Here is a 25,499-nt window from a genome sequence, read left to right as displayed (position 1 = left end):
GATTAGACGACGGCGACGTCGGGACTTACCGTTTAAAGAGGGCCGTCTGCTTGTCGCACAGGTCCTCGTACGTTTCCGCCAGCCGTTCGGCCGTTTCGCGAATTTTCAGCTTCTCCACCTGCAGTTCGTCGATTTCCTGCAGCTGCTGCTGCTTCATGAGCGTCAGTACGTGGCCACGCTTCTTGATCTCCTGGCGTGCCTTTTCGTGGCGCACAAAGTAGTGCTCCCGGAGCATCCGGGTCGTCTGGGACAGCAGTTCGAACGCTTCCTGCGGTGTCGGTTCGTTCGATTGGTCCAGCTTCAGGATCGGTTGCGTTAGGCCAGATTTAAGGATCGACCGGACCTTGTTTTGGAATGAATCTTTCAGCATCTGCAAAGCCCAAGTGTCCGGTAAACTCAGCGAGCCAATCCTTTGTTCCACACGACGACTCTACGACTTACATTTTTAATGGGAGATTCGACAGCGTGCGGTCCGCTTTTGGTGCCAGCACCAGCACCGCCGGTGAGGGGCCACTGGCGGATCAGGCTGTGATCGGTGATCAGGTCCAGCGAGACGACCTGTCCGGACGCGAGAAACAGCACCAACCCGGACGGTGACTGTAGGAGCGTGAAACCGAGCACGGCATTCGTGTTTGCATTCTGCAGCGCTTTCGTGCACACCACGTACTCGGCCCGGCTGTGCGAGCTGAAGAGCGGGTACCGCTCGGCCAGCTCGCCCCCGGCGTCGTCGTCGGGTTGCTGCACGAACTCGTGCAGCTGACGAGTGAAGTCCAGCGTAACGGCGTGCAGACCGGCATTGTGGTACGCGAAGTAGCGCGCATCGTTCAGGGGGTCGCGCTTGAGGTGCAGCGGACAGGAGAAGGTGGTGGTCTTGGCGGCCGCCGCCTCCACGGCAGGCCCCGGCAGGCCCAGCTCCAGCTCGACCGTCTCCAGCACGTGCAGGTACCACTCGCACGGATACAGGGCAACGGTCGTGTCCGGGTCGGCGGCCGAAAGGGACCGCTCGTGGGGCCGCTCCTCGTCGAGGAACAGTGCGTGGTGCGTTTTGCCCGTGCTCTCGGCAATGATGACCGTCGGGGGCAGTGTCGGGATGACGATGAGCGAACACGAGTCGAGCCCGTAGTTGTCGTCCACCTGGGGCAGAATCGAGATCGGGCCCTGCAGCCGGGGTCGATTGGTGTCGATGCCGGCGCAAAGCACATACACGCTCCCGTCGCCCCGCAGTATCACTATCGGCCACTCGACCTTCGGGCCACCGGCAGCGGCGACGGTCCCATCCTTTTTATTCTTCGACGAGAGCGACGCGATCAAAGAATCCTGTCGGGGGGACAAGGGCCAAAAAAAGGGGTGGTCAGTGGGGTGCGTCAGTGAAAAATGGCGCGCCTCCCGGTGGACAACGTGTGTATGCGCGCAGCAAACACAACAAGACGCAGTGCATCGGAAAGAGTATCGCCCCGTGCTGTGCCGTGCCCACGGGAAAGACGGCCGTTTCGAGGGTGGCCCGCTGGCAAACAAACGGTCCAGGTAGGCCCCGTTGACGACGACGACGACGACGGTGGCAACCTACACTCATCAGGCCTTCCTTTGGCGTAGAAGGCAGCATCGCAGCTGCGTTGCCACCGCAGCTGACCACCGATGGCAGCGTCGCCGTTGACAGGAACGTGGTGCTGGCGGTGCTGTTGCTGATGTCACCGATGGAGGCTCCGGCTCCGGGCCCGGCGGAAGAAACCACACGTGGCGGAGCGATGTCAAAATCAACAGCCGTATCGCCCAGACTGTTGAGATAGGTTGAGAGCTTCGAGGTGATAGCGCCGCCCGGCGACGATCCGGCGGCAGTGACGGCTTGCGGTGTCGGTGTCGGGCCAATTCGCCATACATGTCGCAGCGAGTCCACATCGTACACCCTGCAAACGCACAGCGCACGCATAAAGAGAGAGAGAGAGTTAGGCCATTAGGTTTTTTCTTCATCATCATCGTCGTCGTCGTCGTTGGGCTCCGGTTCCGGGGTGTCCGGCTGACACAAATGGCGCGCCCGCTCGGTTCGGTTTTTGAGGTTTTGCATCCGATGCACCGGAGCGCGCCGTCCTTTTCCCAACCTCGGACGCGTACGTACCTTATCGAGTTGTCCGACAGCAGCACCAGCAAGTGTGAATCGGTCGGTGAGGCCGGATGCCAACGGATTTGCAGCAACTCAAGCGTTGCACTTTCGGTGAATAGATGCTCGTCCGGATTGTAGTTCCTAAAAGCGAGAGACAGAGAGAGAGAGTAGGGTCAGCCGTTGGTCCTTAGTCGTTCGATCGATCCGAAACGTCCTTTAATGCGCGCCGAGCGCGCGATTAAAAGTTTCCCAATAAAATAGAGTCCCTCTAGAGGCATCCGCTGAGCAAATAATTCAAAATTGTTTTGGGCAACTCCGACAGGATGGAGGACACATTCGGGGGGGCGCGCAAGGTAAACCCGCGGAACTCCCGCGTTTACAATAAACTTTCCGCTCACTCGCTAACCGCGTGTAAATACATAAATATACCCGACTTATATTAATCCGACCCGGGGAAGAGTTCTTTGTTGCGTGGACCGACCCGGAAAAACCAGGGCTGGGGCCGTGGGGGGTCCGAGGGAAAGTCTCCCGGCCCCTCTCCCGCTATCGGGAAGCGACGGCGCGGTTACGCTACTTGATATCAAAGAGAAAATTATGAACCCAACAAGCGGCGTGAATTTCCACACACAAACCACACTCACAGCAACCCCTTGGCCCCACGGCACGGGTGACACACACGCGGCGGAACACGCCGGAACTCGTTTGTAGTGCTGTGTGTGGTGCCGAGCCGAGTTCGCAAAAAATCGGACGGAACAGAAGAAGGCCTTCTCTAGAGAGGCGAAGCTCACTACACCCATTACCGGTCCCAGGCCTAGGCCGGTCGGTCGGTCGGTCGGCTGCCGCTACTGCTGTGGTATCCTTTCCCCAAAGCCACACACACACAGACCCCCGCGGAACGCAAATAAATCGAAAACTTTCCTCCGACAAACGAACGACGATGCCGCGGGCCTCGGCGCGCCACACGGCAACCTGCGCGACATGTATTTTGCATTTTCTTCAAATTAATTTATAAATTTAAATGTAAATAAAAATCTATAAGCAGTGTGTGTGTGGGACGAGGCCTCCGGCGGCCCCGGGATTTAATCCTTTTTTTTTGGGCGCAAATCTGGGCCTCGGCGTTCGAAACGGAAGTGTGGTACTCCACGGCGTACGCACGGCGACGTGTTGGGCGCGACGGAACGGACGGAGAGAATGTTTAGGTCCCTCGATGGTCCCGGAGCGGTGGTCGGAGCGTACTCGGAGTCGTCGTCGTCGTCGTCGGCGGAAGAAAACATCACTTGTACATTTGCATCCGATCGCGCGCGCTCCGTAGGTTTGACTTTTTGCCTTTTACTGGGCGGCGTACTGGGCCTGGGCCACCACCAAGCGCGGCTACGGGATGCTGAGGTTATCGTCTAAATATTATTCACATGCGAAAAAATGCCACAATTGGGTTCTAGTGACTCAACTAAAAGTAAATAAGCTCCCCCGCAGGGAGGCCCCGGACAGGGTGAGGAGGATGGAAAACAATTATTATGTAGTCATTTGCCGAGTCTTTGAGGGTTGCTATGTACGTAATTATTAAAGTGTGTAAGTAAACGGGTAAACGCGAATAGGACTTCATTTGACTTTAAGTTTTAAAAATTGCGTTAACGTCATTCGGTCAAAAGTACATTTAGTTGTTTATTTGGCAAATTAAAAATGTCGAGTTTCGTTCCGAATGAAACGGTCGAAGCACATCGTTTGCTTGTGGTGGACATTCTCCAGCATTGACGGCATGTAAAAGATGATTTAACAATCCAAATATAGTAATTTCAATCTTGAAGGATAATAACCATCCTGGTGCAGTGGAAAGGTTCTAAGATGAGGAATTGTTCAAATTCCAACGAATGCCATTACGACGCACCGGCGCATACGGCTAAAGTAATGAAAAACGCAATAAAAACTCTTAATTGTGAAACGTTATTGCTCTTGCCGTATTCTCTAGATCTGGCTCCGTCAGATAATCACCTTTCAGCTGGAATGGGTCAAACAGTTACAGAGCAGCACTTCGCCGATTATTACCAGGACAACTTCAACTTGAACAAATTTATAGTTTTGAAAGATTCAGGTAGATTTGGTAACGACGTCAAACGTTATTTCACTTCAAACTTGCCATCTTTTTGAGTTTTGAATATTCTCCAGCTTTGCAATTCGATTCAATATTAAAAAAGCCCAAAAGTGATCGAAACGTCAAAGTGTGTGTATTTTATGCCAGCAGCATTCAATGTACACTGCGATTGGAAACGGAATCATTGCTTGGTTACCATAATTTTGACAACCCGCAGCGTTGCGAATGACATTTCTGCTGGTGAAAGATTTTTAGTACTATGGATGACAAATAAAATATCGTTTCGTTCCCAAAAAAAAAATTTGTGGTTTATCATAACCATTTATTAAACCTTCTTTTAGTTTCCGCAGCAGCAACTATTGATTTATAAGTACGCAAAGCTTGGCCACATTATTTTCGCCTATTTTGTACGTTTCCACTTTGCTAACTTATTGGCCAACGTGTTTTAAAACACAAACGGTAACTTTAGGGCGCGACGGAACGGAATGAAACTTTCTGCCCAGGTCAAAACGGGCGCTACCATGGAGACCCCCGTGTATCATCTCTCCCGACGCAAAGTTGCCATTCATTTAGTTGTTAAATTAAACGAATGTATTTTTACACACTCGAACAAAAAATCAGTGTCCATCCGGGGGGCGCAGCGAGCCAAATTGGTTCCATTTCTGCACTGCTCTGCACGGTGGGACACGAAAAAAAATCCCTAATACTTTCTCACAGGCGGACAGCGGAAGTAATTCACGTATGAAGCAGTGTGTAACTGCAACATACCGTCGCCCCGCGGTCGTCGGGTTTTGCTGACCGCGCACAGCAGCAGTCGAACGTATCTCACGGGGACCAGCGGCACACACATCCTAAAAAACAGGAACGAAGAAGCGCAATCCAATGGAATATTATAATTTAGTGAAATTAAAAAAGACTGCCATTTTCCCACAAGGACGGTGAGAAAACGGTGCTGATGATAAGCGAAAGGCAAAACGGGACGACACCCCCCGGTGAAGTGACTAATCAAAGTGGAGTGGACCGCAGCAGCAGCAGCACGGGTTCAGAGATACACACACACGTACACGTTAATATTCATTTGTATCCTTAATTCCCCAAACTTGGGTGAAGAACAAGAATCGGAGAGGATTCGGGGACTCGGACTAACAATAAAACAATCTGGTCGCGGCCGGGGCGAAATCGGGGCCGAAATGTTTTATTCCGGTTTTCGGAGGAATCGCCAGACAAATCCGTGGCACCGTGTCCGGGGGTCCGGCTACTAACAGAAGAGACACACGAAAAAAGTATTAATATAACATGTTTAAATTAATACAAAGCCTCTTAAACCCCCAGCTCGGCCGTTACCCTTCCCGGACAAGAAGGTGGACAAAAAGGACACATCGAAATCGGCCCCACAAGGTTGCTTCACACAGACACACACACACATCCCGGGGTTCCGGTTTCGTCGTTCTCGGGCGACTCTGCTCCTCGGGCGATCTCGGTGTGCGATTTTAATGTTTACAATTTCACAAAACCTGCCAGAAATTGTAATACATTATGCCGTCCCCGTGCGCTGCATCCACCACACGGCAGCAACGTAATGTGACCTGGTTCCACTTCTTGCCGCGTTTCCGGTAACAGATCGCGATCCCCAAATAAAACCAAAAAAAACACACCGTCATCTATCGTTGTCGCCGTCGAAAGGCGAAGATGGTTGACTTTGGCGGCGCCGGGGACGTCGACCGTTTTTTCCATTTTCTATTCCAAGCGCCATAACCGGGACGGGGAATTAAACGGCTTGCGCTCATTTTTCCTTATTTGCTGCGACGAAATATGTGTATGTATTACTCATGTTATTGTCGTCCCCCACCGGGCGGCGCTCGGGTTAAGTTTGCCCGATCCGTTAATGTCGAAGCGGAATAAGCAACGGGTTGCCGGAGGTAATCGGTTTGGAGGGAGCCGGGATCCGGCGGTCCGGTACTGCACAACATATTTTTGGGGACGAGCCGTTTTTTTTTGTTCCTGCTCTATAAAGTGATTTTTACCGCCGCTGTTTTGTCTCCGTCGAGCGGGGTTCCCTGCCGCTTCCGTTCCGTGTCTTCCCGGGGTCTTCGTACATTTGGCTAATTTTTTCGGCGTTTGGTTTCGGCGCGGATCCGGAAGGACATTTCTGCACCAGGGGACCCGCCCGGGACCGGACCGGAGAGAGCGCGCCAGATATATTTTAATCTGATGATGGGAACGTAAGCCACCGAAAATAAATAATACCCCACGCTCCGTGGCACGAGGGGGGATAGGGCGCGCGCCCGCGAACCGCAGCGCGCAAGGGAATGGCGGCGGTGGTCAAACCCAACTTTCTACACTATGTCTCCCAAAACAGAAAAAAAGGCGAAACCACCACACAATCCCTTGCCCTAGCGCATCCTGGGGCCGTGTTCTGGAGGTTGAACGAACATTCTTGCGTGGAAAAGGGTCAGAACGGAACCGGCGACGACGATGACGATGGCCATGCGCGATTAAGGGATTTTTTCCCTCTGCCACCGGCCGAATCGTATGAACGGCCGAAAAAATACACACATTAAAATATGGGAATTATTGTTCGAGAGGCCGACTTTCGCAAAGTCCCGGACCCACGTTTTGGCTAGAAGACTTTATGTGACTTGTTTCCGGCCACCGCAGATCGCTCTAAGATGCGTGGCGGGTCACCTTCTAAGAGGTGGTCAGTGTGCGTCCGTACCACCGTGCGTTTAAGATTTTACTCTTGCCGGGCAAAACCTTAGCTGCGATACACGCCGTAAAAGGATCGCCCCGTTCGTCGACGGCTAACCGCAAAACGGAGAACTTGGCCCGCGCTACAGACTTGTCCCAAGCTTTTCAAATCTACCTTCGCGCTTGGGTTGGCCGTTTTTTTCGGTGGTAAATATTTATGTGGAAATGTGTATCTTGGAGGATTTTCAAGTGAAGGCCCAAGACAAGGGTTGCGTAACGCGGCTTCTTGCGTTCGGTGCGAGCATCTGTCGGTTGCGATTTCGAGACAATAAAATTAACAATAAGATGCATCTTTCTATACGAATTAATGAACTGGATTAACTTACGGAGTGGTCGACAGTCGACAGGGTACCGATTCGGAGGCTAGCATCGGAAAAATGGCAAATAATGGAACAGTTTTCGAAACAAATGTTAGGTCTAATGTTTGGACAGTTTTAAAGGTTCATCACTTATCGCTTTTTAATAAAAATCAGTATAATCGGTGCAACAAACCTAAAAAATTGACACTTATTTTAATCAACTATTTCGCAGCAGATGCAATGTTTACTTCGATCAGAGAAGGTTGAGTAGATGACAGCTCGATGACAGAGCTACGCTCAATGGTTGCTCAGTTACGAATCGTGCCGTGCCCGAAATATAGGGAAACCCGCGTGCAATTAGTGTGTTACAAAAATTAAAACCCTCCTAACCCATCGGCGGAAATTGCGTATCCATTAAGAAGGTGTTTGGAGCCGTGGGGGCCACAGGGAGCCACGTTAAACCAAATGTCGATCATTACCGCGCGACCGAGCGCCGCGCTGTGAGTGATGATCTGCTTATTCTCAGGTAACGGCAATAACCATAGTCGTAAAAAATTAATCAAACTCCTTGTTCAATACCGTCGGCACAGGAACCAGGACCAGGGCTCGGGCCAGGCACCCCCCTGTTACCCGGTAACGATATTACCGGGCGCGCTCTGCAATAATCGTGATCATTTTTCAGCAAAAACACTGTCAAACGATTATAATCTTGTTCACCGTCCATTCCCGGCCGAGCCCCGGAGCGGCCGGAGCGAGTCGGAGGCAGTTCCAACCGCCCTCTCGCGCTGATAAGTACCAATTTTAATTCCGACGTAACACTTTCGGCGATGAGCTCGTGGCGCGCGATTCCGCGGTGGGGCGCCGCGTGAAAAGCGTGTCAGGTTCGTCGATAGTGGCCGTCGTCATTAAAAGTCACCTCCCGTCCCGCCCCGTCTCCCGTGGCTCACCGGTTGTGGTCGATAATGGAGAACTCTTTCGACAGGACGCTCAGTGTGGCTCGCGAAGATAAGCCAACAACCAAAGTAATGAAACCAAATCGGTGACAATAAAAATTTAAAATTATCCCACCGACAACGGGCCGCGCGGCGGAACTCCCGCGGTGGGGTGGTCGGTGGTGGCGGAAGTGGTTTCGGTGGTATTGTTGTTACACAAACCCGCCTCCTCCGGGGTGCCATGGATTCTGCTGATGCGCCGCGATAATCCGCGCTGGTTGTGGTCCGCGAGTTGCCGGAGGATTTTTTACACACCGCGGCACGGTGTGCTTGAGTACACATCCTGTGCCGCCGCTGTGGCCACCCCGCAAACCCCGCTCCTTCCTGGTGAGTGAACCACGGACTGATAACGAGCGCCGCTAGCCGGCCACCACCTGGAGAGGGTTCACGAGTCGCGCGCTTAATTGGTGGTGGATTTTTGATTATTGCACCCGGCGGCCAGGGCGGTTCCGTGGCCCCGTTTCTGGGACGAGGAGGAGCATTATGCAAGGATTCCGCATCATCAGCAGCAACGCAGCCACTCATCAAAGACCATCGATTCAAGTGATGGCGCCCATGGCGTCGCCCAGGTTGTCACACGTTTGATGATGCACTAAACCGCGCGCGGAGCGAGCGAAATCCTTGCTCCGGTCGACACATCCGGTAAGCCACCACCACAGAAAATTTATTCAAAACTGCGTAATCAGCAAAGCACCTTTCCGGTGGGTCGCAGTGCCAGTTTATGACCCCCCTTTCGCTCTGACCACAACGCGTCTGCTGACGTAAGGTGAATCTTATTTGGTGCCAAGACGAGGCGGTGCCAGCCATCGATTGCCACACCGTCGAGAAGCCGAGAAGAGGCTGGGAGCTAATCCGTGCTGCTGCGAGCGGCGAAAGTGTTAATTTCGAAAGTTTATAAAAAGTATTAAAATTCATTTCGTATCAAGATTTGCATGCTCCTCCGAAGATGGCCCACCGTCGTGTCTCCGCGGGGAGTTTGTCGAACGTGGAAAACGTGCTTTCCGTCCGTGGTGCGTGCCAAGGCGCCACAGGAAGGTGGGTGCTTTTATTGGCCATTGGCCCGAAAATCAGTACACCGGAGCCACGCATTCGCTCATCGTTTGGCGCGGCGCGTGGAGTCAAGACATCCAACAATTAAACTGCTTGCTACGTATCGTCCCACTCGTCCTTAATGGCGCGCGCGTTGGCCACCGTGGCCGTTAGCGCCATTTGCAGATTTTTATTAAAATATGTAAATTCTCCTTTTGATTGTTACGATTGGATTATTTAAAACAAACCCATTTGTTTTATGCGCGGCAATAATCCAATGGCATCGCCATTTAAGGTGTTGACGGAAGAAAATAGTAATGGCCGAATGTGGCCGAAGTCGACCAAACACTGACGAAAGTTGTTACGAAAATACATTGCGAGTTGCGATGGTTAACCCGAAACCAAACAAAACAGCGGCAGAGGGACCGTTTGAACACTTGTGCGGCAAATGTTGTGCCCGATAACACCCATAACAGCCCTCCAGAGGACAATTCTATCGACGCAGCATGATTTATGCACACAAGCGTCGCCCGTAATGTGTCGTTGTTTGCATAAAGAGTTCGTGTAATTTATACGCCAGTCGATAAAGTAACTTTTTATTAAGTCACCAACCAAACAGCAGCCGCCCCAAAGGCCACAAAACAGACACCGCAGATCGATGGCGGGCGGGAGCGCACATCTTCAGGACACTTATCTAACGTGGCTCGAAAATTAGCATAACTTGCCACACCCGAACATGGCCTCATGGCATTCCCTCTCTCTGTTAAGAGCAAATAGCCAGACGGCTACGGACCAACGGTGGTTAGTCTATTTTTATGCCAAACAATGTCTGATAAAAAGTGTAATTGATGCCAGGACTTCAACGGCGGGCGGCGTGTCGTCGGGGCGGGATTGGTCCGGGTATTTTATCGACGCCGTCGTCGTCGGCTTCGATTGAGGCGGAAAATTTAGCGCTTATCCGCACTTTCCGGACCAAACACAGCAAAAAGGGTAACGTGGTCTGGTTATCTGGAGCATTAGCCTCGCGATCGGGAGAAACTTTTTACAAGCGGCTTTTACAATGCCCGAGCGGAACCTGTAGTTGTTTCTAGTGTCGGGAAAAGCATGGGAGTCGGTCGGGAATCAACATGCAACACGGCATCGGGTCGTCGTCGGGACTGAAGTAGAAAGAAAGAAGCGTGGCGCACTAATTATAATTTCTCGCAACCGATCTTCCAGTGCCAGTGCCGTGCCGCTTCGCGGGCTGATTATTTTTATTAGCTTCCGAAGGCGAGGCGGCGACGCGAGGCGAAGCTGATGGAAGATCTGAAAACTTGCACCGTTTCATCTGGCGGCCGCTTCTGGGGAAAGAAAAGTGATCCTGGTTTCTGGTGGCAGTTGAGATGCGCGCTGCAGATGAGCACACAATTGTATCGTCGTCGTCGTCGCCGTGTAGAGTAACGTGGAAAACGCTAATCCCGCGTTCTCCGGGAGTGGTTCCAATTTCGGTCGGAAAGCAGATCGGAGCTGGAACGTGTAATCCTTTTGAAGCAGTCAACACCAGGGCACCATAGGGCAACAAGATGGCGTGCCAAAGTTGGTGCGCGACGGGTTTGTCATTATAGACCGAAAGGGAGGGCTCAAGAAAAATGCGCCAAGCCAGGGCAAGAGTCATTTTCTTTCGAACCTCGAAAATCACTGCACGCAAATTGTCATGCAGAGAGAGGAACCGAACACCCCGCCCGGGGGGCGGTTGCCACCCGAACCTCCCCGGCTATCGGGGGGTGCGGTGCGAGCAAAAGGGCTGATTAAAAGAATAAACACAACAAAGTGAGCATCCGTTGCGCGCGAATTCCTTCCGCTCGTATATGATGGCCAGGCCAGCCCCGCGGGGTGAAAGAGGACCACCACCGGCAAATATTTAGCGTATGTTGCGCGCGCGGAGGGCGCAAATCGCTGGAAGCAGAGATCACCCTGGTGGAGAAACATGAAACAACGTTAAGACAATCTCAATTGTTTGAAAAATTCTTCCCCCGTGGGCCGCGCGAATTCTGTGGCCGCGAAGGATGGGCGATGGGCGCGCGCGGCGAAGGTTCACGTTGAGTTTCAGCAAATTTTTCGTCTCTCCGTCTTTCTGTTTCGTCTCTCCGGGGAAAAAGTTGCCATTTAATGTTTGGGTCGGGAAATTATTCGCTCATTTGATAGACATCTTCAAGGATGGGTGGAAATGGCGACGGCGGACTGAATGTTTTCTCGCAAATTTTTATACAAATTCGCACTCTTTACTGATTCATGTAATCACGTATCATGTGACAAATGGGATAAATTAAAACTTAACAAGAGGTACGATTTAACCTATCAATTGCACTGACGACAAGCATAAACGGCTCACAGCCTTCTTTGGCAAATTGATACATAATTCATCTAGTGTCACTTAGCATTCACCGAGTGTACCCAACTCAGGAAACAATCGAAGCAACCACAACAAATTGACAGAAGCTCCAGCCGTTGGTTGTGGTTATGCATTTTTAATTGATGCACAATTGGATGCTGAATCAATCGGGATGGAAATCAGGAGCAGGCCACCAGCACCAGAGCCGGCTCCCCATTATCGGACTGTGACGTTTATGGTTGTGATAGCCTACTATGAATATTAATGAATCTTTGCAGTGTCTGCAACTGTCATCTCGACGCTTGTCATCGTCCTCGGTCGTCGTCGCCTACTGGCGACATCCGCAGCCCGGACTTGTCAGCGGCCGATCAACGATTCAGTTCATTATCAGAGGCCGTGTGGTTCGAAATCGAATAATCAGAGAGAGAGAGAGTTCCCGTAGTTGGCGTTGGCCGAGCGCGAGTACGGAGGGAAATAATTATTTAAATTTTCCACAGACTTTGCCGGGGTTTTTTTTTCTCGGTGTCTTCGCTCCGTTGTTTTTCTCAGCACACTACACTCCGGGGCGCTCTGGGGCTGTGATGATTGATTTTTAAATTAATTTTTAATTTATGCACAACGCCGCCGGGAGAAGGTTTTCCTTTTTCCTTCAGTTTTACAGAAACACGACCTATCAATTTCTCTCCATTATGGGCTATTGTCTAGATTAAAAAGAAAAGCAACGAAACAATCTCGACCGTCTGGCGCCACGCCAGGAGAACTGGCCCAGGCCCAGGCCCGGGGAAGGCCACTCGTCCAAGGTGTGTGTCGCGCGAGGGATTGTCGGAGTCTCGGACCGGAGATTTCTGTATTCAATTTTAATTGAGTTGTGAATTAATGTATTCACAATTTCACCGACAAATTTCCACCGCGGCCGTCGGAGACGCTTCCGGGGAAAAGTTTCGCCGCGTTCCCCTGCATTCGATCAACGAAGTCCGTGGCCCTGGTCACCTCGTGTCCTTTCTCTACCGGTTCCGCTGCCAAACGTCAGCGAAGAGATTTCGATTTGGGGTCGCTGGCTGGCTGGACGAAATAAGATTGTTGTTTGGCTGGTTGGAAATTCTTGTTTTGCTTGTTGCTCGCAAGTAGGTAAATTGAATTATCTGCGAGTTTTTAACCGACGAAAATATGCGGGCCCAAAAATAGATTGAATCCACGAGCAGGAAGATGGAACCCGGTGTGCCCCCGGGGGAGGGACCTTATTTTCTGCCGCTCATCGGCGCCTCCAATTGGCGCCAAAGGTGGACGGAAAAATAATGATTTGTTTTAATTTTGCGCTCCAGTGGAACTCGTGGCTCGGGTTCTGCCAATTGGCCAAGCTTGATGGTGGGCAAAATTAAAAGCTTTTCCCATTTTTCCATGTCCACTCTGTGTGCCCAGGGCCCAGGAATTACTTAACTTTCTAATTTTTGGCGGCAATTTTCGCGGCACACAAATCGACCACGGTGTTGGCACGGGAGCAAATATGACACCGCACGCACACCCGCCGTCCTATGGCCTGGGCCTGGTTTTGATTTATTAATCACCGTGCGCCGTGCGCTACTTTCGCGAGAACACCACTAATGGGGTACGCGCGCGCCTTTGCAAATTATTGCCGGAAAAATTCACCCTTCACCCGGCCCTCGCTCCGGAACCGAGTCGTAGTCGGGGCTGGAGCCGGGGCCAGGCCGGTGCCGGGTGATGATTTCTTCTAATGACAAATATGTGTTGAGAATTAATCTAATTATTCGAAGGTGTTACAAATTTTCCAAAAATATTCCCCATTATCGTTGCCGTTAATGGGGCGTTCGTTCTGGGCTCGCTGGGCGGAACTTCGCTGAATGGTCCCCTCGGGGGAGAGCTGCCCCCGGGGCGACTGCCTCCGCGGTCCGGGGTGGTAATTGAAACACGCGTAAAAAAGGGGTGTAGGCTTCGCTTCGCCGAAGGAGCTATAATATAGCGGAATCGTTTGTGTTGCCTCTAATATTTATTTGTTGACGGTTTTCAAGCAGGTTTCTGGGTTCGGGCCACGAACGGGGCGATGATAATGCGATCTTAACGTCTCTCGCACGTCCTCCCACGGGGAAGATAAAGAAACGCGTCTCAGGAAGTCTTCGGGCACGGCGCAGGAATTGGATTTGTTTGTGCGTCGAGATGATGGGGGCCCATTGGGGATTAGTGCGGAGCCTCGCGGAACGTGAGACAATTTTTGAGAACTCGCTTTTAGGCCACTAATGGCCACCGGGAACGGGCTTTGGGGCGGGTTGAAGCATATTTATGTGTGGCAAATGAGTGCAAATAATGCGTGCAAATGGTGCCCGTATCATAACGCGCCAATAGATGGCCATTTCGGCACCCGGCTTAAGGTGACCGAACTCCGACTCATTTGTTTGAACGGTATCGGCACCCTTCAAGACGCAGGAACTCTGGCCGATTCTGTCCACCGAACATGGCGACAAAAGCATTGTTGATGCCACGCTGCACAAAAGTTTTTATCTAACTTCTTGCCGATGTCCAACAACCCACCCAGCGAACACACAATTTGTTGCTTCGCAGCGAAGAAAGCGATCTTCTCTATGACAAACTTCAACTACCAAAACTTCAATCCTTCTTCCGACTCCATTGACCATTAACGGTGTTAGGGCAACAATGGAAGCTGCCTCTCTTTCTGCTTGTCTGCCACGGGAAACGGGCGGGAAAATTAGTGCCCAAGCGAGCAGACATTAGTGGGCTTCAGTAACACTTTTGTTCGATCCGACAGAAAGCACACTCTGGCAACAAGTCGTCGTTGCCGCCGTGGCCGTGCCTTTTTCGAAGATAACCGAGCAGAAGAATCCAAGATTTTGGCCAAATTTTATCCCCATTCAGACCAGTTTCTTATACTGTTGCTCCTGCTGCTCCTGCTGGTGCTGGTGCAGTAGTATTACTTCGTCTTTGGGAACATGGACGAATGGGTTCCTAAAAACGGTGCACCGAATCTTGATCCGCACCATCCGGAAGCCGGAAGGTATTCTTTCGATCTGTTGGCCTGGCCTGAACAAAAGCATGGCGGTAAGACGCGGTCTGCGGTCCAGCAGCAGGAAGGTGGGCCAGTCTCTTCATTGCCAGCAACCGAGAGAGACAGAGTTCCGAGAAGTTGAACTGGGTGAGCTGGGTGAGAGAAATTTATTGAAGGTAAAAAGTTTGGCTAATAATTTGCATTTTATATTTTCCGCCCACCATCACCCACGGACGTCTCCGGGTCTTGGCTGGGAAGTTTGGGAGAAACCCCTCGAATGGGGCTTCAATTCCGAAAGAACGTATCTCCGTAGTAGCCGGTAAGGTAGGGCGGCGGCGATAAAAATAAAAACGAAATAAATATGTCCACTAGCCACAGTCTGTGACCGTTAGGCCGGGACATCCCGGCCGGTCGGACACAAATGCATGACAATTGTCTTTCTCCATAAGTTCACCCCGAAGAAGGAGGCCTCGCTTGAGGGAGCAGCAGTTAAATTATGCTCCTCTAAACAAGATTACAGTCCGGCAGGCGCAGTCCATTACGACGGAGACGGGCGCCCGGAAATAGATGGATGGGCCTTATTGGGGGGCCCGGGCCATGCGGCTGGCCTGCGGGTCACCGGAAACGCAAATCATCGTCTTTTCCGATCTGATGATGTCTTTTCGGTTCTAATGCAACCATTCCGTCCTCCGAGGTGGCGGCCTTCCGTTTTGTGGTTTTGATTGGGACAATCAGCTCCCGGCCGGCGGTTGCTCCGGTGCCACCTCTCGGCCGCTCGGGCTACATTTTGGATGGTGGTGACTTGTTTCAACACAAGCCCTCATCATTCGGGGCTCGGTTCCATTATTGCAGTCAGGGTGGCGATTATGCACAAGAAACATTTGCATTGCTCATTGCCGCTGACCCGGGACGGCCAGATAGTACACGGTGCGCGCCAACGGACATCCATTCCCGGAGCTCGGGGAGCTCCGGGCTCGTTTTCGGGGATACCTGCATTTCCGCAATTATTATTTCAACGGGTCGGTTTCCGGTTGGACGGTGCGCGAAAGAAGTCATCATCGTCATCACCAACGGGGCCCCGGGTCGGTCCCCAAAAAGCGGATATACGACCCCTGGAAATAATAACAATAATATAATATTTCGTTCTCATTTGTTTCGGCGGTCGAAAACCCATCCGCAACAGGACTTTGGCCGCGCGCGCCGGGTCAGGGTAGTGTGTGTCAGAGTTGATGATGCAGGATGTTCGCGGAATGATGGGGCGGCACTCGGAGGGCGGTCGGTCTTCGGAGGCGGTCGCTCGCCGCGGTCGGGATGGAATAATAAATACATCGCTTTGGTCGGAAGCGAAAAAAGGGGGGACAAAGTCAAAGGGCATACCGCTACGGGCAAGTGAGCGTTGGGAAAATCGCGAAAAACTACTTTCTTCACCAAACATTTTACTACCCACTCCGGACTCCGGAGTCACCTTCACGCGCTGCGGACTTGGGCGGGAATGACTCCCGCAAAAGTTCGTTCATTCGAAGCAGATCATCCATTTTATCCCGAACCCCGGGGTTGTGGTCCCGGACCGCGAGAGTGTTCCGGGGCCGAAGCTCATCCTGGCGCGGTGTGGCCAAATCTGTTATGCTCGCTGCGGATGTGTTGGGCGGCTGCGAGTGTCAAAGCCAGAGCCCGGTCCTGGCGGCGCTACGTACCTGGAGAAGATCAAAATGAAACAACGTAGAGCAGCATCCGCCACTCGGTCCGGTCCGGCCCGCAGCACAGGACGCGCAGAGTCGGCGAATTTTCTAGTTAAATTAATTGTAAATTTTGCAATTATTATTTTGCGGCGAGGTAAATTAAATATCATATAATTTCATAGCTTCTGCTCGGTTTGGCGTACTCTGCGGGCACACGCCGACGAGCCGAACGAATGTGGCACGGCACGGCACGGCGTTTGACTGCTGCGGGTCCGAGGTTGGGATAGTAGATAATTCCGTTACTGGCGCTGGCGGCTTTGGACCTTAGAACAGGCGCAGCATCAGCACCGGCAGCAGCAGCCGGTTCCAATTGCTGGGCCGTTCATTCTTAAATATTATTTCCGTATAAACGATGGCGGGATTTGCGAAGCGAAGGATTATGGCGCGGCGCAGCAAAGGCGCTACCTGTGCCGTAGACATCCGGATGCAAATTACCAATTGCCACGTTATTTAATAAGAACCTGAGTCAACCAGCAAATGACCCTTGGTACCGATCGAGTAGCAAGTTAAGTTTAAAAACCCCGAACCAAAAATCATGTCCAAATCGGAGACCGAAGAATGCTTGTGGCGCAGTTCCCCTTTTCCGGCCACAGTCCGCGGCTCGTCACGCTCCAAAAGCGTTTCCGCCACCAAGTCAACCATCTTTTGTTTCGCCGAAAAGAATAAATTTGTCTTATCTGGTGCATCCGGGCACTTGGTTCTTTGATTTTTCCCTCTTTTCGGTCCCATAGATACTGGGACTGAGTCCAGGCCAGCCCAGTTCAAAGACACAGGGAGTCTGCAGGTGGATTGCAGCAGCAGCGGGTTACATTAACTCCTTTAATTTTATGACCATTTGCATCCGCTTCGCAGCTCCGGGAGAAGTTCGGATACTTTCGTCGTTGGCGAGTGTTTTTGTCACAGCAACACTCGAGCGACTGCGAGGATTACAATAGATGGTTCTGCCCAACTGGTGGACTGGTAAGCCCAGTGGATTATCAGTAGAATGTGCAGAATGTTGTTGAAAATTAAAGATTGGTACATTTGTTAGATCGTGCGAAAGGTAAGTTATTCCACTTTTAAACTCATCCAATTTCCAATAATACATTTTGTTTAAAATTGGTTAAAACACGTACTGAGACTTAAAATTTGTTACAACAAGTTTGTTGTTGGCGATTGTATGAGTAGAGAAAGAGCCTTTGAAATCGTGACGACTTGGAAGACGATGAAAGCTTAGGTAAGAGATCGAAATCAATAAAAACTTGTGGAAAAAGTTCTTGAAATCATAGCCATGGATGGAAATTTCACTGTAAGGATCTTGGATGAAGAGTGTAATAGAAGTAAAGACACTATTCAGACAATTTTATGTAATGATTTGAAGAAACGAAAAGTTTGTGCTTCTTTTGTTCCGCAGATACACGAACAAAAAGGACGCTCGTGTAAGACAATTAAAAGACATGATTAAAATGACCAAAAAAGGCAACAACCCTCCGTTTTCGCCTGATCTGTCATCTTTTTCTATTTCCTATCCACTAAGCCCAAGTTGGCCAAGAAAAAAATCCTTTTATGACATTTCAGCCGTTCAAACACGGATAGTAAACCTACTGACACATAAACTTGTGTAACTTTTCAATCTGCCATCCGATTTTCATGAAATTAAATGCATTTAAAAATTTAATAAATCTCGTTAAAGACACAATTTGTAAGTTATTGATGGATGGTACCCGGCTGACCGTTTCTGTAGCCAAAGCAATCTTAGTAACCATTGCAACGCTCGTTCGGAGCTCACTGACAGTTGTGTTTGTGCTACGCGAAACTAAGTAGCCTGTGGCAGAGATGTTGCAACAGGACCTCATATTTGCCCCCAATTAATCCCGGAACCTCGGAATGAGTTCGATAGGAACGGCACAGCAGCTCCCGCTCGTGAACCTCGTATCGCCGGGGCAAAGGATGCAATTTCTTCCTTCACGTTTTATGACTTTTTAAGAGCTTGATAAGGAAGCGATAAGATGCGAGCCACTTTCTAGCAAACATCGTTAAATATTCCACCTCAGGATTTTTTAAAAAGGCGACTCAACCTGTTAGTTGCAAACTTTGCCGGCGCCATCTTGCGGTCGCACATCTACAGCGTCCGAGATTCCAGACCTCCATCATACTAAACAAGGAGCGAAGCAGCGCATCAACGTCGGCGTTCGGTACCAATTACAGCCAAACCAGAACACAGATCCGGGTCCGGGAGAGAGGGAGGGGGAGCGAGAGCCCACGGGAAAGATAATCTCCGGGGCCGTCGTGTGGCCCTGACGGGCAGGTCGTAAACCCGCCGAGCCGACTAATCGCCAAACGGGAGGATATTTTTGGCCACCGGCCGGAAACAGGGCTCGTTACACCGGCATCTTTACGCCGGGCACCGGGTCGCTGCCGCTACACGCTCCATCAATCAGAGAGGGTTGGTGGTGCTGCGCTGAAATATGATTGGACGGATAGGAGAGCGCCGCCAGGAGAGCACACATCCCAAAAGGGATGTGCCTTCCTTTGACCGGGGGTTGATGCATTCCAAAAAATCCCGAGACGGCCCCGACGGGAAAAAAGGGGGCCTCTTTGCATTCGCCGACTTTCGGTGGCGAGCCACGAAAATTCACATATTTATGGTCTTGTTGAAAGTCATTCCCTAATTTCGTTGAGTACTCGTGCGGAGGCGGTGGCGGTGGTGGGTGCGAGTGCGGCTGGTGCTCTCACAATGTCACATTCTTTATTCATGTCCCAAACCTCGTCCAATTCAAAGTCACTGCTCTCCCTGTCGGAACCCACCCTACTGTGGGCGGAAGTGCAGTTGTCATTGCCGACAGCGTTGGCGGGGCCGGGGCGAGTGTGGCCGAGATTCATGGTGCCGATTACTCAAATTTGCTTATGCACGGGCACGATTCGGCAGCGAAACGGGCGAGAAAGCAACGGAAAAGGCGGTTTCCAACAACCCACATCGTTTTTCACGCGGTCCGTCCGGGGGCCGCGCAAAAAAAGGGTTAACGCCGGTTGTCCGCCGGTTGAGATTTTTCGTCCACCGGTCGGCGGCAAGGTGAGGGCAAGGGAATTGATTCCACCTCGCCCCGGGGACACGGTGCGGTTTGGGCGTTTTCCGACTTTCGGCTAGTTTATGAACGATAATAAATTAAACGGAATGAGGAGACCTTTCGGCCGGGTGGCGGCCGTTGGCCGGTTGACGAGGTTCGATACTTGAACCAAGGGGACATGCTGATCCCCGCTGATAACACGCGGCAAGGCGAGGGACCCCCGGTCAGGGACCCCGGGCTTAAGTTGTTCATCTCTCATCGGGTTGGAATTATTATTTATTCAAGGCGCAACCGGCGCAACCGGCAATCCGGCCCGCGCGTCCGGGAGGAGGCCACAGGATTTGAGGGGCTGATTTGAGATCATCACCATAAATCACTGGGGCTCCTCTCGGGCACCAGCAGGAAGAGGCTGGAGGAATTAAAACCACAAAAATGTGCCGACCACGCGCGTACTTCGGCGCGTGTGCGATCCGCAAACTACGGCCACCGCCGCCTGCAGCCCTCAACTTTCTCCACTTTCACTCGTCCGCCAGGATAAAAGGATGCAGCAACGCAGCACCGAGGGTTTTATGGCGCACAAGGCTGACTCTCTTTTATGGGTGGGCATAAAATTCAGTATTCACGGCCCCCGGTTGAAGCACCTTTGGCCGCTGCCGGGGTTCACCGATTAACCGTTCACTTCTCGGCTCCGGGGCCGCACAAAAAAAGGCGCCGGCCTCCCCTCTCTGGAACAGAAATCGACGAGGATTATCAATGTTCAAACGAACGCCGCGGTCGCCGTCGCCGGCGGAAGAGTTGGTAAATATTAGACGGAACTAGAAAAAAGGCGGCGCCGCGTAAAAGCGAAGAGTAGCGCGAATCCGGCGCTGGAATAATAAAAAATCCGGTGTCCACCCGCGGTGGGCCCCGCAGGCTGTTGCGTTGCCCGGACGAACCCGGAGCGGTTCCTGGCCGTTTTTTGGCTCGGACCAGGATTTTTCGGGGCACCGAAATGGGCGCGCTTTGGCCACATTTCGCGCTTGTTTTATGAGTTCGGCCGGCAGTACACCGGCCGTCGGTCGTCGTTTCGCGCGGCGCACAAGGCCACCGTGGCCGAGTGTCATTCATTTTCCCTCGGAAACGGTCTCCACTGTCCGTCTTACCCGTTGTCTCCCGCCGTGCGTTTTATGTGTGTAAATTGCATGTAATTTTTCCTTGTCGTGTTTCTTGGAGATAATGTTTTTTTCTTAGCCCTCGCCCTCGCTGTAGGCTTTTCACCACCCTTCCTCGGCCGGAGTGTCGGCCAGAGATTTTTTATGATTTTCAATTTCGCCCACCCAGCCGTGTTTACCCTTTCGCGGGGTGCAACGTTCCCGGTTTTTTTTTTCGTTTCTTTCTCTTTGGTCGACTTTCTTATTTATTTCATGCCCTGCCGCCGCCGCCGCCGCACGTTTTCCCATTTATCCGCTTTCGACATCGGTTCCGAACGGCGCCAGGGTTCGTAATTAATTAGCCTCCGACGACTACTGCGAAAAAAAATGGGAACCGATAAAAGGACAACTCTTCCGGCTGCGGGGCCGGACGCGCGGACAAGTGGCCATTACACGGATCCGTCCTGCACTGAGCCGTGAAATCAAAGGGGCGTGAACACGGATGATGGGCAAAAGGAAAAAAGGAGCCTCCCGCAGGAGCATATGCTTCCCCCGTGGCACCTCCTAGTGGCCCCGGTTTAAAGTCGATAACGGGCGAGTGTGTTCCACAGCAACAAACATATCGCCGGCCGTAAATCTCCGAATCCTCCGCGGAGTCGACGGGACCGGGATTGACAAACGGTTTTAATTTATGTCCTCTGGGTGTGCGTGTGTGTGCTGATTGCCATCTATGTCTCGGTCGATCTGATGTCCTAACAGCGCAAAGAAAGGCCAAAAGCCCCAAAAGGACAAACGTCTCTCGACAAGACAGCGCGCAGCGACACCAAGGCCTCCGGGATCTGGGATCCGGGTTTACGATGGTCATCGGAAGACCATCGGAGACCACAGCGCGTAACCGCCCCTGTGTGTGTGTGTCTGCAACAACATCAAACTGGCCGCGCCGTTATTTGTTATAATTAAATGAAAATATTATTTTTAATTAACGCCCGGCGGCCAGGCGGCAAAGACGAAAAGGGTCCCGCCGGTGCGGTGCGGTGCGGTACGGTCCGGCGGTTCCATTTATCTTGAAATTTTGGAAGCCACCTTTCGTCGCGCCGGGCCGGAATGTAAATTCCCCCGGCCGAAGACAAACGACAGAATTAGCGAACAGAAACCCACTCAATTTTTCTTACATATCCTTCCCGGCCGTCGCCGCCGTCGTGTCCCTTTGACACGCAGCCCGGGCCCTGGCGGTGACAAGCAAGCGCGCACACGCATGAAAAGTCACTCCCGCAAAGCGACGCAAACTTTGACTGATGGATAAAAATTTGAATATGATTCGCATATCCCGCCGCCCGGAACAGGCCGGAACATTCCTAAAAACCGGTGGGGTCTCCATAAAATCGCTCGCCCCGGTGCTTTGAAGGCGGCGCCTCGTTGAAATCTCGGCGATATCAGCGCGACGCGACGTGGCGGTGATAACACGCGTGAACCGTGCCCGCGCACGGTCGCCGCGGCCAAAGAAATGAGCTCCCGGGATCCGTGACATTATTTTTAATTTAAAGTTTTGTCGTTTTGGTAATCAGAGATTAGAGATTCGGCTTCCGTTTCGGAGCGACCGGAGTGGCCGGAGCGAACGACTCGCCCTCGCCCACCGCACGCGGGCCCGCTCATCATAACGCCGTATCACCGTTCTCGAATCGTCCTCCGGGGGCATTCTTTTCGTCCTTTCGTGTCCCTGAAGAAAGAAAAAGTGGACGGGACGCCATCGCCGAAGTTACCTTTCGCGTGGGCGAGGGTTTCTTTTGATCTTTTACCAGTCAAGCGCGCGACGAGCGGGTTTTGCCCCAAAGTCGAAGCCTTTCGCGCGACACACACGCACCCCGGGGCCGTGCGGGTGTGTCGTAGCCGCGAAATCACATTTTCCACGCATGTGACACGCACGCATTCATCGTCGGGGTTCACAGGTGCGCGCGCGGGGCCAACAATTTCATGTATACAAATGACTTCTTTGCGCGCCGCCCCGCGGGAAGAAGATTTTTAATTGAATCCTATTTTTCCTCCACGACGCATCGTTGTCGTCGCATGGTTTTAGCGCGTCTTTGATAAAATGTCCATCCACCGCGCCCTGCCCTGGGCGTGGGCCTCTGATATCCGCCCGCTGCCATCCTGGGCTGATCATCATCTTGAACGACATCCAACGCCGGGGCGGGCCGGGGGCGTATGCCGGTGGTGGCGGGTTGCGTACGAGCTCAAGACGATAAGACACCACCGTAGTCGTGGCCGTGAGTGAAAGGACGAGCGCGTTCGAGGAATGTAAAAAATGCCATCACACATTTGCCTTACATTTTGCCCATTGCGAACGGGTTGTGTGTGAGGCGCGGAGGGCAGGTTATCACTTATCAACGGCGAAAACAAGCGTAGCATGAATTTTGAAGGTGATTATCGCCTCTCTCTCCGTACCAGGCACGGGGTTGAATCTGTCAAAAGCATCGACCGAACCACGGGGACGATGGTGAGGAGAGTGTGCCTTTGAAAAAAGTTGCCAGAATTGGCCTTCCGGCGGAGTGGGACGGTAAAGGGTTGCCATCTCGCCATCAACAGCACCGCCAACGGGGCATTAATGCCTGCCAATGGTATTCGATGCTTGGCGACAGTTTTAGCCCCCAGCCCGAGCTCGTTGCCCGTCGGTGGAGCCTTTTTCCATTACCCGGGCCCCCAGGACGATGGTGCGCCGTAAAGTGAGTGGCGAGTGATGTCGAACGAAGAGTGAAACGGTGTTTTCACGCACGTCGCGCGTACTGATAACGGTCGGAATGGACCCATTACGGTACACATGTTTCGATGACGAGCCCCACGGTGGTCGGAAGCTGGTGGCTTCCGTGTTCCGCTTCATTAGCATATTATTAGTGCTATGTTGGTGCGTATCGAATGTACGCCGGTGAGTGCTTTGGTTGCAGTTCCTTCGAAGGACTTCCGTTCGTATCTCCGACCATGTTAGTTACCTACAACATATAGAACAAGAAAGTATTACAGTCGTTCAAGCAAAATAAGGGCAACAAGGGCAAATAACTCACCAAAGTCCTTTACCGGAAATCGGTCAACTTCCATCGGATCACACGAAATCATAGCGCAAAAGATAGCGGACAAATTGTCCGATTTTTTACGGAAGCAAATTTTTAAATCCCAAAAATAATAATCGCAAAATGGTGCCATCGGCGGGACAGAGTTCCACCGTTTGTGGAGGAATAAATTTTAAACTGAACACATTAGTTAGGCAAGTTTTAAGTCAGGTAAAGACATTATTATAATTCATGTCACTTTGGCTGTGGCCATCCTGTGTTGTGCCGCACGGAACGGAAACAGCTTTCCATATTGCCTTCCGTTGTTGCTTCTATGGATTTTCGGTTCGTCCTTTTGGCCCACCCGGAGGAACCTGAAGAAGGAATCCAAGAAAGAGCAGTTCTTTTCTCGTGGCACCGCCTGACCAGTTATGGGCACGCTGCTGCTGCTGCTGCCGCCGTCGTATGTTACGGGATCAGGGGAAAACAAACAACAACAGCGACTGGAAAAAAACCGGCCCGAAACTCCGAAGTCAGAAGGAGCAAGTTATAAAAATGTGCGACACCGTTTGTGTTTAATTGCACACCGCGAGACGACACACGGGGCACAGCATCACGATCCGGGACGCGATCTCCGGGTTCGCTGCGGTGGTATCCCTGTGCCGCGCACCAAAAACGGACCCCAAACCCGAGGAGGGTTTCTGTTTAATATGATTTCCCGTTTCTTGTGCCGAGCAGTAGAGAAGGAAATAAATATTTATCCTACACCACCACCGGAACGCGCGCGGCCGCCGAATGCGGACGCGATTTTTAATCCCGGCCCGTTCGAGAGCCGCGAGCTGATGGCTTTTAATCGCTTTTTAATGGCGCACACGGCATCGCGGCGGGACGGGGTTTTGTTTTTTTGATTTATTTGCACCCCGACGTCGACCGACCCGGCTCGACGGGCGCGACACATCATACCGCCTCTGGTGCCTCCGCCGACGGCCGCAGCCGGATGTGAGAAGGAAACATAAACCGGGTTGGGGGAACAGTTTCGGGTAAAGGCATGTTTCTATATTTGCGACCCCGGAAAAGGACGCAGATTGGCGTCGGTTAAACAGACCTGGGTAGAGATCTGCTACCTGCTTCGGATACGGAAAGGATTTTTTCGGGAATCAAAGAAAAACTTCCATTACGTTTGATCATCATCATCATCAGCAGCAGCAGCAGCAGCAGCATCCGTTTTGGTCGCTGGGGCTGCGGATTTTGCGGGTCCACCGGCACCACACACGGGCGCGTTTGAAATAGGAACCTGCAATGGACACACACACGGCGGACCCGCGGAACCTAAAACCCCGGAGTGTAGTGTTTCAAAGGCAGCGCTACCGAAAAGCAAACGAAAGGTTACTTACGATTTTTACGGACTTGCGATAAATGAACATAAATTATCCTCGTCCAAGGAGTCCCCCGGAACCGACCCGGAGGGCGGGGCTCGCCCGTACATTACGCGGGGCGGACAAATAAAATGTAATAAAATATTAAAAGGTTCCTCTGACAGAGACCTCCGTCGGTCCGTGTGTTCCGGTGGTGAATTTTCGGGTTAGACGCGCTTTTTTCATCCGGTCCCTGCGATGACAACAAAATCGGGGTGCGGTTCGTCCCCCCGGGGGTAGGTGGGATGCGGACCGGACCGGAATCCACGTTGTTCCACCCCCCCCCGGGGGACCAATCGGGGCTAGGGAGCTCGAAAGGGGTGTTCCTTCTCTCATCAGTATCATCTACACGCGCTTTTCGCTTACGCACGGCAAACGGCGTTTTCGGGATCTCCGTTATCTCTTTGCCTTCCTTGACCGGTGCCCCCGGTCCGGTTCCCTATATCTTTCCACCAAATATATTTGCTTTGATTAAATAATTAAGC

The 25,499-nt window shown here is 52.0% G+C and overlaps 1 protein-coding gene across 1 annotated transcript in view; it reads right to left on the bottom strand.

Annotated features, from left to right (window-relative positions):
• LOC128274692 (nuclear pore complex protein Nup88) overlaps positions 1-25,499 on the bottom strand; it is a 46,842-nt gene that overhangs the window by 3,348 nt on the left and 17,995 nt on the right. Inside the window, exons 3-6 of the mRNA XM_053012966.1 lie at positions 2,114-2,239; positions 1,568-1,904; positions 442-1,317; positions 30-370 (exon numbers count right to left, since the gene is read on the bottom strand). Of these exons, the coding sequence (XP_052868926.1) occupies positions 30-370; positions 442-1,317; positions 1,568-1,904; positions 2,114-2,239 (1,680 nt within the window). The remainder of the gene's footprint in view (positions 1-29; positions 371-441; positions 1,318-1,567; positions 1,905-2,113; positions 2,240-25,499) is intronic.

The sequence above is a fragment of the Anopheles cruzii genome, chromosome 3 (genome assembly GCF_943734635.1).
Source record: "Anopheles cruzii chromosome 3, idAnoCruzAS_RS32_06, whole genome shotgun sequence".
In the NCBI taxonomy this organism is placed as follows: domain Eukaryota; kingdom Metazoa; phylum Arthropoda; class Insecta; order Diptera; family Culicidae; genus Anopheles; species Anopheles cruzii.
This window is presented reverse-complemented; position numbering and strand designations above follow the sequence as displayed.